The sequence below is a fragment of the Oreochromis niloticus genome, linkage group LG8 (genome assembly GCF_001858045.2).
Source record: "Oreochromis niloticus isolate F11D_XX linkage group LG8, O_niloticus_UMD_NMBU, whole genome shotgun sequence".
Lineage (NCBI taxonomy): Eukaryota > Metazoa > Chordata > Actinopteri > Cichliformes > Cichlidae > Oreochromis > Oreochromis niloticus.
Genome location: NC_031973.2, coordinates 19237519 through 19249907, shown reverse-complemented (window position 1 = coordinate 19249907; position 12389 = coordinate 19237519). Strand labels below are relative to the sequence as shown.

The 12389-nt window shown below is 42.2% G+C and overlaps 1 protein-coding gene across 4 annotated transcripts in view; it reads right to left on the bottom strand.

Annotated features, from left to right (window-relative positions):
* The window catches only part of rhbdl1 (rhomboid, veinlet-like 1 (Drosophila)), a 63096-nt gene that overhangs the window by 44089 nt on the left and 6618 nt on the right, over window positions 1-12389 (bottom strand). For 2 of the 4 annotated variants that reach the window (XM_025909956.1, XM_025909957.1), the window contains 2 exons: window positions 9443-9590; window positions 6598-6724 (listed from right to left, as the gene is read on the bottom strand). Coding sequence is in view for 2 of the 4 variants with exons in the window: in XM_005448232.4 (XP_005448289.1) it covers window positions 2559-2663 (105 nt within the window). In the remaining 2 variants the exon portion in view is untranslated. The other 2 variants (XM_005448233.4, XM_005448232.4) reach the window with 2 other exon arrangements.

The following is a 12389-nucleotide window of genomic DNA, read 5'->3' as shown; positions in this document are numbered from 1 at the left end:
CCAAACGGTGCAAACGGTCATTGGACTCCACTTTCTTGTTTTAAGACAATACAAACACAATCCAGCTGAATGCAAAGAAGAAGAAAAAAAGAGTGGTGGACAGAAATGTGTCAGAAAAGCATTCAGAACCCCAAGGCCTTATGGGTGAGATCTAAATACGATTAGACCTGAATGCTTTCGTGGCTGAACGCTGCCAACCATCAAGTTACCTTATCAGGGACACTAGAATAGAAAGGCCACCGTAAGCACGCGTGTATGTGTGAGGCTGCATAGGCCAGAAATAGCCCACGCTCAGCACTACAACCTCCTGCAGACAAAGACTAATAAACTCATGTTTCCACTGTTGTGCTCGCCTTCTTCTCCCCCTGCAGCATTTTCATGTGGTTCAGTCTGACAGACCCGCAACGACCCCTCTCTTCAGACCTGCAGTCCTCACGTATGCATAAGACATCAAATCTCCACCTATAGTGGTTTCGGAAGACTTCACTGAAACTCCCAAATGCTTAAAGTCTACAGCAACTGAAAGATGCTCGATCTGAGGATCTATCAGGCCAAGTTTGCCTCAGTTTTCCAGTGCATAATTGCAACATTCCTGGCTTGGACCTATCCTCCAACATATACCTTCTATTTGCCTCTTGACTTGACTGTCTGATAAAGGAATCACTCGAAAATGAAGGGAAATAGTATTCAAGTTATATCCAAATCTATTTTTCTTTAAAAGTGAAAAGACGGCAGATTCGGCAAGCTAGACAGCGGAAAAACTAAGAGGCGGCGGTGACTGCATGATCATCTCCCTTTACATCCGACTACAGTTAAAATACCCTTGAGAGAAGCACTTGATCTCCAGGTGCACTTGTAGATTTGCTTAGAAGCTGGCAGGATATTGCTGTTGTTGTGGAAAGCCTCCAGTGAATGTGACAAGAGAAATCTGGAGGGCAGAGCTGCATCAAAATGAGGCATGTTCAGCAAAACATTTTCCTGGATAAAGATGAGGGGAGGAAAGTGCTCGATGTTTAGGCAGGCAGAAGGCTTTGTAAAAAAACAACAACAACAAAAAAACAACAGGCTTTCCTGCTCTCTGTCCAAATGCTGTTGGCAGATTTCACCTCATTTTAGTTTAATTAGAGAGACCTTTTCCAAATCAAAGGCCGCCGCATGGAGTCCCAAAGGTGGAGAAAGTCTGTCGTCAGCCAGTGTGAATGATTCTGGTCTAGACTTGAGCTTAACAGAACAGCCAGCTCAGCTGTGGCCTTGCAAACTGACTATATGCAAATACTGGCCAAAGCAAAAACAAAAAACATAAACCCCTGAATCAATAAAACAACTAGTAATTTACAGTGTGGAAATATTGGCTTTGTCCCCCGGCTAAAGACCTGTTACACTGAAAATGGATATTGACAGAGATTAGTCAGCCTCACATTGCAAAGTATCTGTGAAGGAATATGAAATGTGGACAAATCAGTAATGTATTTAATCTTAAATCGCGTATACAGTGCATGACTCACCGGTGCCACCACACTGCATCTTTTCAAATAACCCACACAGGCTTTTTCCAATTACTTTAAAAATCACACGCATTCATAAAAAACGCAACCGTGCACGCAACCACAGACACACATGCATCCTAAGTACAAAGTCTAGATGTGTGTGTCTGCGAGGCAGTTTACTGTGTAAGCACTTTAATGTTAACATGTTTGCAGTCCCTTGAGTCAATATGTTGCAGATGAGCCACTCGTCACCCCCCTAGACTCTGCAGCACACAATCAATTTCTTCCTTCTTGGACATAATGACTGTCCATACACTCTGACAATCAGTGAACGCCTCCAGTGGGCCGGGTTCTCATTAAAAACAGAAGACATGCGAGTTAAAAAACAGACATCAAAATCCAGCTGAACTTCTGCCTTCAAGCAGCACAACCCAAGCGTGCACACGATTTTTTGGTTGAAACCATTTTGGTTTTGGTAAATTTGGAGATGGCAGACCAAAGATAAATATGACTGAAGAGTAAATATGGCAGCTTGGCTTGAGGACAGATGTCAAGAGGCACATTTTTCACTGGCCTAAATATAGTCACAAACCCTGTGTTTCAACTTAGCAAGAACCTCCAACATGGCTGGGGACAAAAAAAAAAAGAAAGATGGAAAAGTTTAAAAACAGACACTGTTATTTGGCCTTAAAGGGGAAAAAATGTGTATATACATATTTATATAAAACCAGGGCTTCAGGGAAACTGTCTCAGAAATAAAATGTTAAATAATCCTGCAAACTCGAAACCCTCGGGTGTTAATATTGGGTGTGTGGCAAGTGCAGCAACACAACCTAAACTGCAGGAAAAACAAACACGACCATACACATGCAGAAGGATTGCTGCAGCATTTATAATTGACCAAAAGACTAAAATCCATCCTTCATTTAGAGAATACAGTGATCTGTCTATCCAAGCATCCATTCATTCAGTATATTCAGTATCCATCCATCAGCACACACATCCCCTTCATAATTCCTTCTATAGACCGTGACACGATGGTCTCCCTCCTGCTGTGGCTCAAGATCTGACCTCACATTCTTGTGGCCAACATCGGTCCGAGACGCTTTCATTTGTGCCCGTGCACGCACAGTCCCTGCTATCAATCCCAACATCAGTTCTCAGCACAGCCTCCATGTCTCAGTCCCTGGGTAGACGGCGAGGTGGCCGGGATCCTGTAACCATAGAAACCTCTGCCGCTGCTTCCTTGCTTACCTGCTCTTGTATGAGCTGAAACAGGGAGCTTCTATCCATATACTGGCCAGGGAGGTGAGAGGAGCCGCCGAGGACAAGGGCATAGGGAGGAGCGAGAGAGAGGAGTGGTGGTCTGGTTGGAAAGGATGGAAGAAGGTGGAGGGGGGAGATACGGTTAGGTAGCCGCTGGTGCCTAAATAGTAGCGTCAGGCCGTTTCGTTACTGCCGTGTTTCCCCCCCCCTTTCCTGTTAATGGTCCCTGGGTTTTCTTGCTTGTGGCGTCGCCGGGGTGATAAACGGGGGTGCTGAGTGCTCGTCGGGTGGTGCAAATGGGCTGTGACTCTGCTCCGTGTCAGTACAGCGTGGCGCGGTGGTAAACCCAGCTTCAGCAGACGACAGGCAGGCACGCAAGGCAAGGCAGATCCAGCAGCTCTCATTCACTCTCCTCCTCCTTCTTGCTCTCCTCTATCCCATTGCACTGACTGCTACCTCTCTCTCCTGCTCTCCCTCTCTCTCTCTCTCATCCCTCTCCTCACACACACACGCACACACACACTGCACCGCCTGCATACCAATGAGGCAGAGGAGGGAGGCGGCCTCTCGCTTCCAATTGCAGGAGGGGAAGGAGTGGCCAGGGGCTGCGGCTCCTCTCCTCACTACAAGTAAGGCGTCTCGGGGAGGGAGGAGAGGATGGGTTCCACTGCGGCTTTGCGCTTACTACTGCTACAGACACCCCCCACCCACACACACACACGCACACGCACGCACACACAGACACACGTCTGGTCTGTTACTGACATTCATACATACACAAACCCACACAGTGTAAACAAGACAAAAGCTACTAATACACAGACATATGGTAAAATACTATCCATGTTGTGTCTGTCAATTTCAGTCACACACAAGATGTGTTGCATAAAGGATCACAAGGAAAAAGAAATACTGATACCACTGATCAAAACTTCACTGTTCTACAGCCCTTTACGTCTTTGTTCTAATTATAATCTCTGGCACATTAGCTCGTTGTAAGGACTGCTCTAATGATCAAATGGACTCCCACCTCCAACACGCACAAACATGAAATTGAATCAGACAGCTTGGCTGGCTCACTGATCGTCCACTGAGCTCAGACGAATACCACAACAACAATAACACCGACCCAGAACCCTCAACGCAACAGTTCATTAAGTAATATCAGAACAACGGTTCAATCTACAACACCTGACGGGTAATAAAGGCACCGCGTGCGGGGAAGAGAACATAAAAATGGCTGAAGTTGTTAGCGTTCAGGTGGGCGTCAGACTTTTCTTGAGCTCGTTTAAAAGGTGTTTTCTTTCTGCACAAATCCGCAGTGACCCCTCCTCCTCAGGACAATGGTGATAATGCCAGTGTAATGTAAATCTCAGTTTTATTTTATTTTTTTTAAACCCTCTCCAGTGGAGCATAGTGACAAGGCTGTGACTCAGGGACCACTTCCGCTAACAGATAATGGGTGAGGCAGGGATGTTTAATGTCTTCTGTGTAACTCACAGTCCCTCTGCTTGCTTAACTGATTGCAGTGATTGCACCGCATGTTTGGACCTTCCTCTTCATATAGATGCAAAGTGGTTTATAAGTTCTCTTCAATGTGAGGAATAAATAAAAAGGAATAAATAAAAAATATATATACCTCATTACAAGGACAGTATTGTCTTGTGCTTTATTGGGTCAGATGGAGCCTGCGAGCTATACAAAGCCATAAGTAACTGCCGTATTTATTCTAATGGCTTTGGCCTGGGCCACAGTGAATATGGCATAGCTCCCAGACCTTCCCTTTGTCACCTCCCATTATGCCAGTCTGACACTCCTGTTTGAACAAAACCTTAATAATTACCCTCCAAGTCTATGGAGATGACAGGATTCCATTTTTTTCCCTCCCTGCGTGGAAAGACTGAAGTCACGCCATGAGGTTCTTTGTTCGACTACTAATCAATGTTAAGAATTAATTTGTCTCCAATACTCGGTAGTTGTGAGCCTGAATACGACCGATCTAATTACGAGGTCACTGCTGGAGGATCTGCAAACTGCAATGAGTGAGACAGATTGAAAAAGCTGCCAAAATGAACCTGGATTCAACTGTTGCCTTGGTAACCTCAAAGGACTTCCATCAAACAATGATAGACAAGTAAAAAAAAATATATCCAGTGCGGTAAGAAAAACAGCAGAGAGCCCTCCTAAGAGAAACGCCCAGACTTCGGAAAACTGAACACAAAAGGTGAATTTAATGTAGTCTGCATGAGGTTTCTTAGCATAGAAATCCAAAATTAAACACATACGGCACTATTCAGCCACACTACGTCAAGTCAAATGCCCTCGATGGAACAAAATGGCACTTGATGCAAGTAAACAGCATTTTCGGCGGTGTAAATAAGATGCCAACAAGGCTCACGGCCCCACCAAAGGTCAAACAAGCATCATTGTTGCCATTACTCCGAAACCAAGTGACATTAGTCGACCCACAGAAAATCCCATCTCCGACTGCCTGAAGCATCCCCACCTGAACGAGCCCGACTAAACCCTTCACCTCTGGTGGATGGATGCAGAGGGCAGGATGAGCCCAGGCAGACCTGCTCCTCTTTAACAAGCCCTGAGAGCTGCAGACAAAACACTGGTGTAGCCTCTGTGTGAGAATGGGGAGAGAATAACAAGGCCTTTCAGGGTAGGCAGAAATGCACATTAATTAGACCACCAGTCTACACTCTTCCTCACCAGCTTAACGACCTGCAGGTCCATAAGGCAGGTGTTTGTGAGAATAGCTGTCCTTCAATTAAAGTGCGGTAAGATGAAGCTATAAATGAATGCCTTAAAAGGTCTGAATTCAGTGATCTTAATTATACACAGGCTGTACTAGCATTATTAGCACGAGAGGTGGATATGTCTCTTTACAAAGCAGAGACTCCAAACTATGGATTCATTTTAAACAGGGTGGGGAAAAAAATCATTGTTTATCTTAAACAACCTTTAAAAGACTTTTGTTAAATCTCGGTTCAATCTTTATTAAATCTAATTGATATTCAGACCTGCTGCTCGGTCTAGACTGAAAATAAGGCTCTGTTAGCGATGCAGTTTTGATTGTTGCAGCAATGTGAGGTTCTACACAGCTTTTATATCTTTTTTTTAAAGGACTTGGCTTTAATAACACAGCATCTGGGAAGAGGCAGCTGTCGCATGTCTGCTGTGGAGTGAATTCTTTTAAAACACAACTGAGCAAGGTTTGATTGGCTAAATCTAGAGTTTTCATCACTGAAGACTGGAAGTTATTGGAGTCACTCTTTTCAGATCAGATCCTTAGGTTTAAATTTGACTTCATATGTAAGGAATCGACAATCAGTTTGAAAGTTACGATTCACCCTATAAACATACTGTGTTAAAAGCTGGAGTACACGCAGTTATGATGTTTTTATATTTGTTTCATTACTCTAAGTAAGGAGCCACTATTTCACAAAATAACGCTTAAAAAAACCCAAACAAACAATTTGCCATCTCAGTGTTTGAAAGACGCCCGTTAAACAAAAGAGGCAGAAAAATCCGTTTTGCCTTTTGTTTTGTTCCCTTTGTGGAGATGTTTGTTATGATGTGTCATGTGTCATGCCTAGTATACCATTTCATGCAAGATCCTTAAACACTCCAGTCAATCAAAAGCTTGCACAGTCACTCGTGAATGCCCCGATATTGCATACTGCTTCAAGATGATACACTATACCTCTTGAGCCTTTGTTTACCTCGCTGTACCTCATATTCAGTAAAGTAAAACATCTCAGCCAGACTCATCGATTCCTGGCCCTGTCTATGAAGAGTATAAACCGCGCTGCAGAAAGCAATAACAAGAAATTACCTCGTGAAATCTTATTTGTCTGGTTTGTTGAAAGGGGAGTAGTGGGAAGGAGACACATCAGCACCTGAGGATGTTTCTGTGTGGACGCTCAGCTGGAGCGCTGTCCGGTGCGCGCTGGGAAACATTCCTGGAAAACAACCGGGGGAAGAGAAAGTTTGTGAATTCACTGAGAGAAAAGAGACAATAAACTCAGGGAGAGTGGCTGGTCTGAAAGTTGTTTTGGAGTGAAAATATAATCCAGTCTGCACAATATAATGAACGCTCAGCATGCTGCCAGTGTGCTTGATCTCAGCATTTAAGTGTTGCTCTATTGTTTTCTAATCTAATCGTCTGTAAATTAAGGACACGGCTTGTTCCAGGAGGGGGTTTTCTAATAACCCGTTAGCCTCCGCTAATCACAAGGATTAAAATAGATGAGGGGCTTCACACTCAAGCCACTGAATGTCAAGCAGCAGGTATTGTGCAATAGAGGGAATCACCCACATGATAAAAAAATAAATAAAAATGGCAGAAAAATGAATCAGGTCACTGAATGACACAGTTTTAATCCAAACTGTTCTACTTAGAAGATTTCTTGGGGACATAAAACAGAAGAGGAGGGGAAGAGGAAGGAGAGAGTCAGAGGAAGGAGGCAGAAATTGGAGGGAAATGAGGAGGGGGGAAGGAAAAGCAGAGGGGAAAATTACTAAAAAGAGGAATGCATTATATATTCTATGATCTCTGCCAACTCTGATTCATTTCATAGGAGGGCACTAATTACTAGTAAGCTCCACAATACTCTCTTTCTCTCTCGCACACACACACACATACACACACACACGCACACGACTCCTCTTAAAACATGAAGTGCAGATTAGACCCAAATTTTGTTTTCAGTGCTACAAATGTGGTGTAAAACTCATTGATCTTCTCATTGATAGGATTGGGAGTCATGGAGAGACCTCTGCTGTTTAAGGCTGCAGTTGCACCATCTGAATCCAAGCTTGTCCTCCACGTGCTCTCATGTGGTTTACACATGCAGTACAGCGATTAAAGTTTTAGGCCCCACAGATGTAAATATTTCTATTCAATGTGTTGCACCACATCTTGTCTTCAGCGGACAAGAAGAAGAGGGGATCGTAAAGATGCCCCACAAAGCCGTAACCTCAGCACCAGTGATGAAGTGATGAAGGCTGATCAGACTAAATACTGATTATTATTGGTGGTATAAAACAAAACATCTGGGCAGAACTGCAAATGAACAAAACAACCCAGGTGTCTCTACTGCCTGCATTTACTTTTTCTTTTTTAACCATCTACTTTCATCATCATCAGACACAAGCATAAATTTCTGACACGGTTTTTGTAATTTGTGCTAATTTAATTCCCATCAAGTCAGTGATTATGTTGATAGATGCCAAATGACACAATTTCTAGCGTGTGCTTAGATTGCTGCTGCCCTCTGTTGGTAAAATCAGCACCTCAAGACACCAGAACTGCACTCTGTGCAAAACTCTTCTCCCAGATTTTCTGAAAAACAGTTTGCAAAATATTCTGGTAGCACAGGAAAAGCAAAAAACAATCAATCACATTTTAGTTTTTATAGGAGATGTTGAAATAAAACCATGAAACTAATGGGAGAAAAACAAAAATGCAAAAACAAAAATAACCCCAGACGAACAAAAGAAAAGCTCAATTAAAATGAAGTTGGCATACATTACACAGCTCAGAGTAAGTGCCTGACTGCTGCAGCAGCTCGTTTTGCTCATGCTCTCTACCTACTGTAAGTCCCAGTGTATTAAAGGGGCAAAGGTTAAAGTCAGGATTAGAGCTAAATTCAGCATTCTTCAAGAGTGCCAGTGTCAATCAGATGTGACAGCATATAACCAATATGTCACTATAAGTATTTGATTACAAACTAAATGCTAAATGCTGCTCTGGTTTAGTCTTATTGTTACTGAGAAAGAGAGAGAGACACTGCAGACCAATTACATTTTTAATAACAGTTATCACTTTGGCTCTTCCCCAGTTAAGAATCATTTACTGTTATATTGTAAGTTTTTTGAATGTTTGTTGCAAATTAGCAACTGCTCAAAATTCTTGTTTCAGATTTCCACAAACGGGAAAAGCCAGAAAAAGCACATTTTTGCTATTTTCAAGGGGAAAAAAGTTCTGTTAGTCGGGCTCTGGATGACATAAAAACAAACCCGACTGTAAAACATTCATAACACAGACAGAAATTACTTTTAAATGCAAGTTGCCAATGCTGCATTTGTATATTTGACAAAGTCAGTGTACACTCATGGGCCACTTTATTAAGTACACCTTGCTAGTACCTGATTGTACCTATAGAACTGCTTTAATTCGTCATGGTGTAGTTTGAACAAGGTGCTGTGATGTTTAAATGATGCTCAGCTTGTTCTAAGGGGCAAGAAAATATCCCCCCACACCATTACACCACCACCAGCCTGAACTGTTGATACAATTGCAAATTTGCAAAGTGCCCAAACGACCCATTCACTGCAGATAAAGACTTAAACTTATTATTGGAACTATTTCTTTCAGGTAGTATGGAACAGGATTTTGCCTGTGCCATCTCACCTTAATACGATAACTTTAGTTTACCGAAAGAACTCCAGATGGCTGCTTGATCATCTTTTGGCTCAGCACTTCAGTTAAAAAAACCCCAAAACAATCTTTCAACTGTCAGCTGACAATACCTCACCAAAGCCTCTGCTGGAGTCGCTTCTGCTGGTGTGACTGACAGCTCACAGGTGCTCTGACACACTGTGTCCAGTGAGCAGCCTGTTATACGAGAGGTGGTTTGACAGCTGACATTGTGGAAATAGTTAACTACTCTACATACCGAAATGACAGAGGGCGTTTTTGAAGAGACGCTCACAAAGAACCTCTTGGTGCGCTGCGAACTGACGGCCTCTGTTGATTCGGATGCGCAGCAGTCAGCGCAGCACTTGGCCGTTGACACCTGCTCCGACGTCGAAGCGATGACACAGCTGTCAAAACCAGAATACACACTTAGACGACTTCGACGGAGAGCACACACACCCAGCTGGCCTGAAGACAACAATATTAAAACCACTGGAGTGTCAAAAAGCTGTTCTCACTTTCTCAGCAAGGCCTAGCGTCACTGTGGTAAAGGTCTAATCTCACAGAAAGCTGTGACAGCGTAAATGACAGCTGAACTAAACAATGTCCACCTCAGATTAATAACTGGCATTTTGAGCCTGAACAGGGATAAAATGATGATATACAGTCCAGACAGTAACATTTTGGGCAGTTGCACATTTGTCTCACTCTTCGGGCCCTCTGCTGCATCGCAATTCAAATCAACCTGAGAGATTTGAGTCTCAGCACAAACTGAAGGACAGACAACCTGTCATACAGACGGTGCCAAAGGTTTCTAAAGTAGTGAGACACATCATAAAGTAAACAGAATCATCTTATCCATGCACAAAGCTGACACACAGTAGAGGCGGTCTTATATTGATTGGAGATTTGTGGGTCTATCCCTGGCTCCTCCAGCCTGAATGCCAAAAGTATCCTTGGGCAAGATACTGAACCCTGAGCTGCTCTCCGATGTGTTCATCAGAGTGTGAATGCTGGATAGAAAGCACTTAGGTGTGGAAAACAGTGTGTGTGAATGGGTGCGTGTATAAAGCGCTTTGAGTGCTCAGGTAAAGTAGAAAGAAGTAGAGTAGAAAAGACCTCTATAATTCCATTTCCCTTAAGTGAGCAAAAACACAAAAACAAACTACTTTCAGCTGTTCCACAGCAGGTCGATCTGCATGTTTGATTTGGCAGATTTTTGCTCTGGATAGACTTCCTGATGCAACCAGATTAAGCAAAATCGACCAAGCTGAACGTCATGAAATTTGGTGGAGAGAAGTGTAAGAATGAGTCTACTAACTTTAGATCACTTTAACTGGATCACAGGTCAAATATTTCACAATTTCTTCCTAAAAAGCTCTTTGGTTGCTTTGGCTGTGAGTGGGGGAGTTTTGATTAATTTAAGAATTCATCTTGTTGCTTCCATCAGCTGTGAAATCACAGCAAGATGCCACTGGGCCACTTCTTTTGTCAGCCTTATTAACCCAACCCAGGAAAGAAGCATCACCATGTTTGACAGAGCAGCTTCAACTCTTCTCATTTCTTTGTGGATGTTTGTGATTTACACTCAGTTTTTTCTGATTCTAATGCTTACCAGGGGCTTACATTTTATAGATCCATGATGATAATCAGCACAACAGTTGTGATCCACAGCAGCGTGAACCAACAGAGAAATGACACACAGCGTACCAAACACACACACATTTGTCAGCCAAGTGTCCGATTACTTCTGGAGACTTGCCATATTGCCACTATGTGCTGAAACATGGCACAAATGGTTCTTTCAAATAAAACCAGCCAGACTAAAGCCTAGACTTGGCAGTCTGAAACATTTAACTGGTGAACTTTTAAAGAAGCCGAAGCACAAAGCCTGCAGAAGAACAAAAATGTGCTGCTGCACAAACACTAAAAGGCTGGCCTGCATTCAAGTCTATCATAAAGCAATGCAAAACAGCAGATTTTAAGTAAAGTGGATTTATTGGAAGGTGCGAGTGTTAAAAGATTAACAACGCTTCATTTCATATTCGGCCTTGATTTGCCCTTTTCTAGCATGGATAAATTATACAGTGTACAAGGATTCATGTTTAATATTTAGGTTATTCTGGAAACAATGTTACACTATCTCACATGCAGATCATGGTACAGACCATCAACTGATATACTGTGTGGAAAAGATGATCTTGACAGGTAATAGCTCTGGTTTTTGTTCAGTGTTTTACACTGTTTAGCAGGAATGGGGGAAAAATATTCACACAGCATAATATTGTGAAATTTTGTTTGTCAGTACTCTATCGATACAAGGACACCAAATATCAATATTTTATTACATATATTAAAATACTCTAGAAATGCTACCACCAAGACAGCTCATACTGCCTGATGGGAGGCGAGCTTTCTGCACTAGTCTGACTATAAATACAATAAATAATTTGTCTAATTTATAAATGCAGATAGATTGCCCGACATGTTGACATCAGTCTGAATGAGTCCCCGTCAATGAGCACAACTAGAGGGGACAGGCTGCCAGCTGATTCTGGCATATTCTGGTTATATTCTTTTTTCTTTTTTTTTTAAATTATTATTATTTAGAATTTACCAAAAATATAATTGTTTTTAAATAGGGAACATAAAATAAAACACAACCTGTATAAACAAAAAGCATAGTTAACATATGTATATAAAAGTTCAAAAATATAAGATACAGGATTACGGAGGTTCATACAAATTCGGGACGCCTTCACAAAATGTAAAATTTCCATTTGTCCCAAATCTCAACAAATGTGTCATATTAAAATCTGTTAGAGAATGTATTTTTTTTTCCATTTTAAACAACCCATAGACAACCTCATGCCAGTCATTTAGTGATGGAATTTTTACACTTAGTCTTTCTGGTAGCCAGACTCAAAATGCCACATAACAGCTTGGTCACTTAATCCAGTTCATCCCAATTAAAGGGAAGTTGCATACTAAGAATTGTCTGTAAGTCAGAGTGAATCGAAACCCAGTTCCCTTATCATAAAACATACAGTATACTGTTAAGCCTTGTCCTGCCCAGTTTTTATATCTCGCATCTAACTTATTGGGCAAAATATCTAGATCATAAGCGGACCATGTTAAGGTCCTGGCCTCTTCATTCCACTCATTCTTGTTAAGAAATTGTAACCAGAGTTTTAGAGGCAACTAAC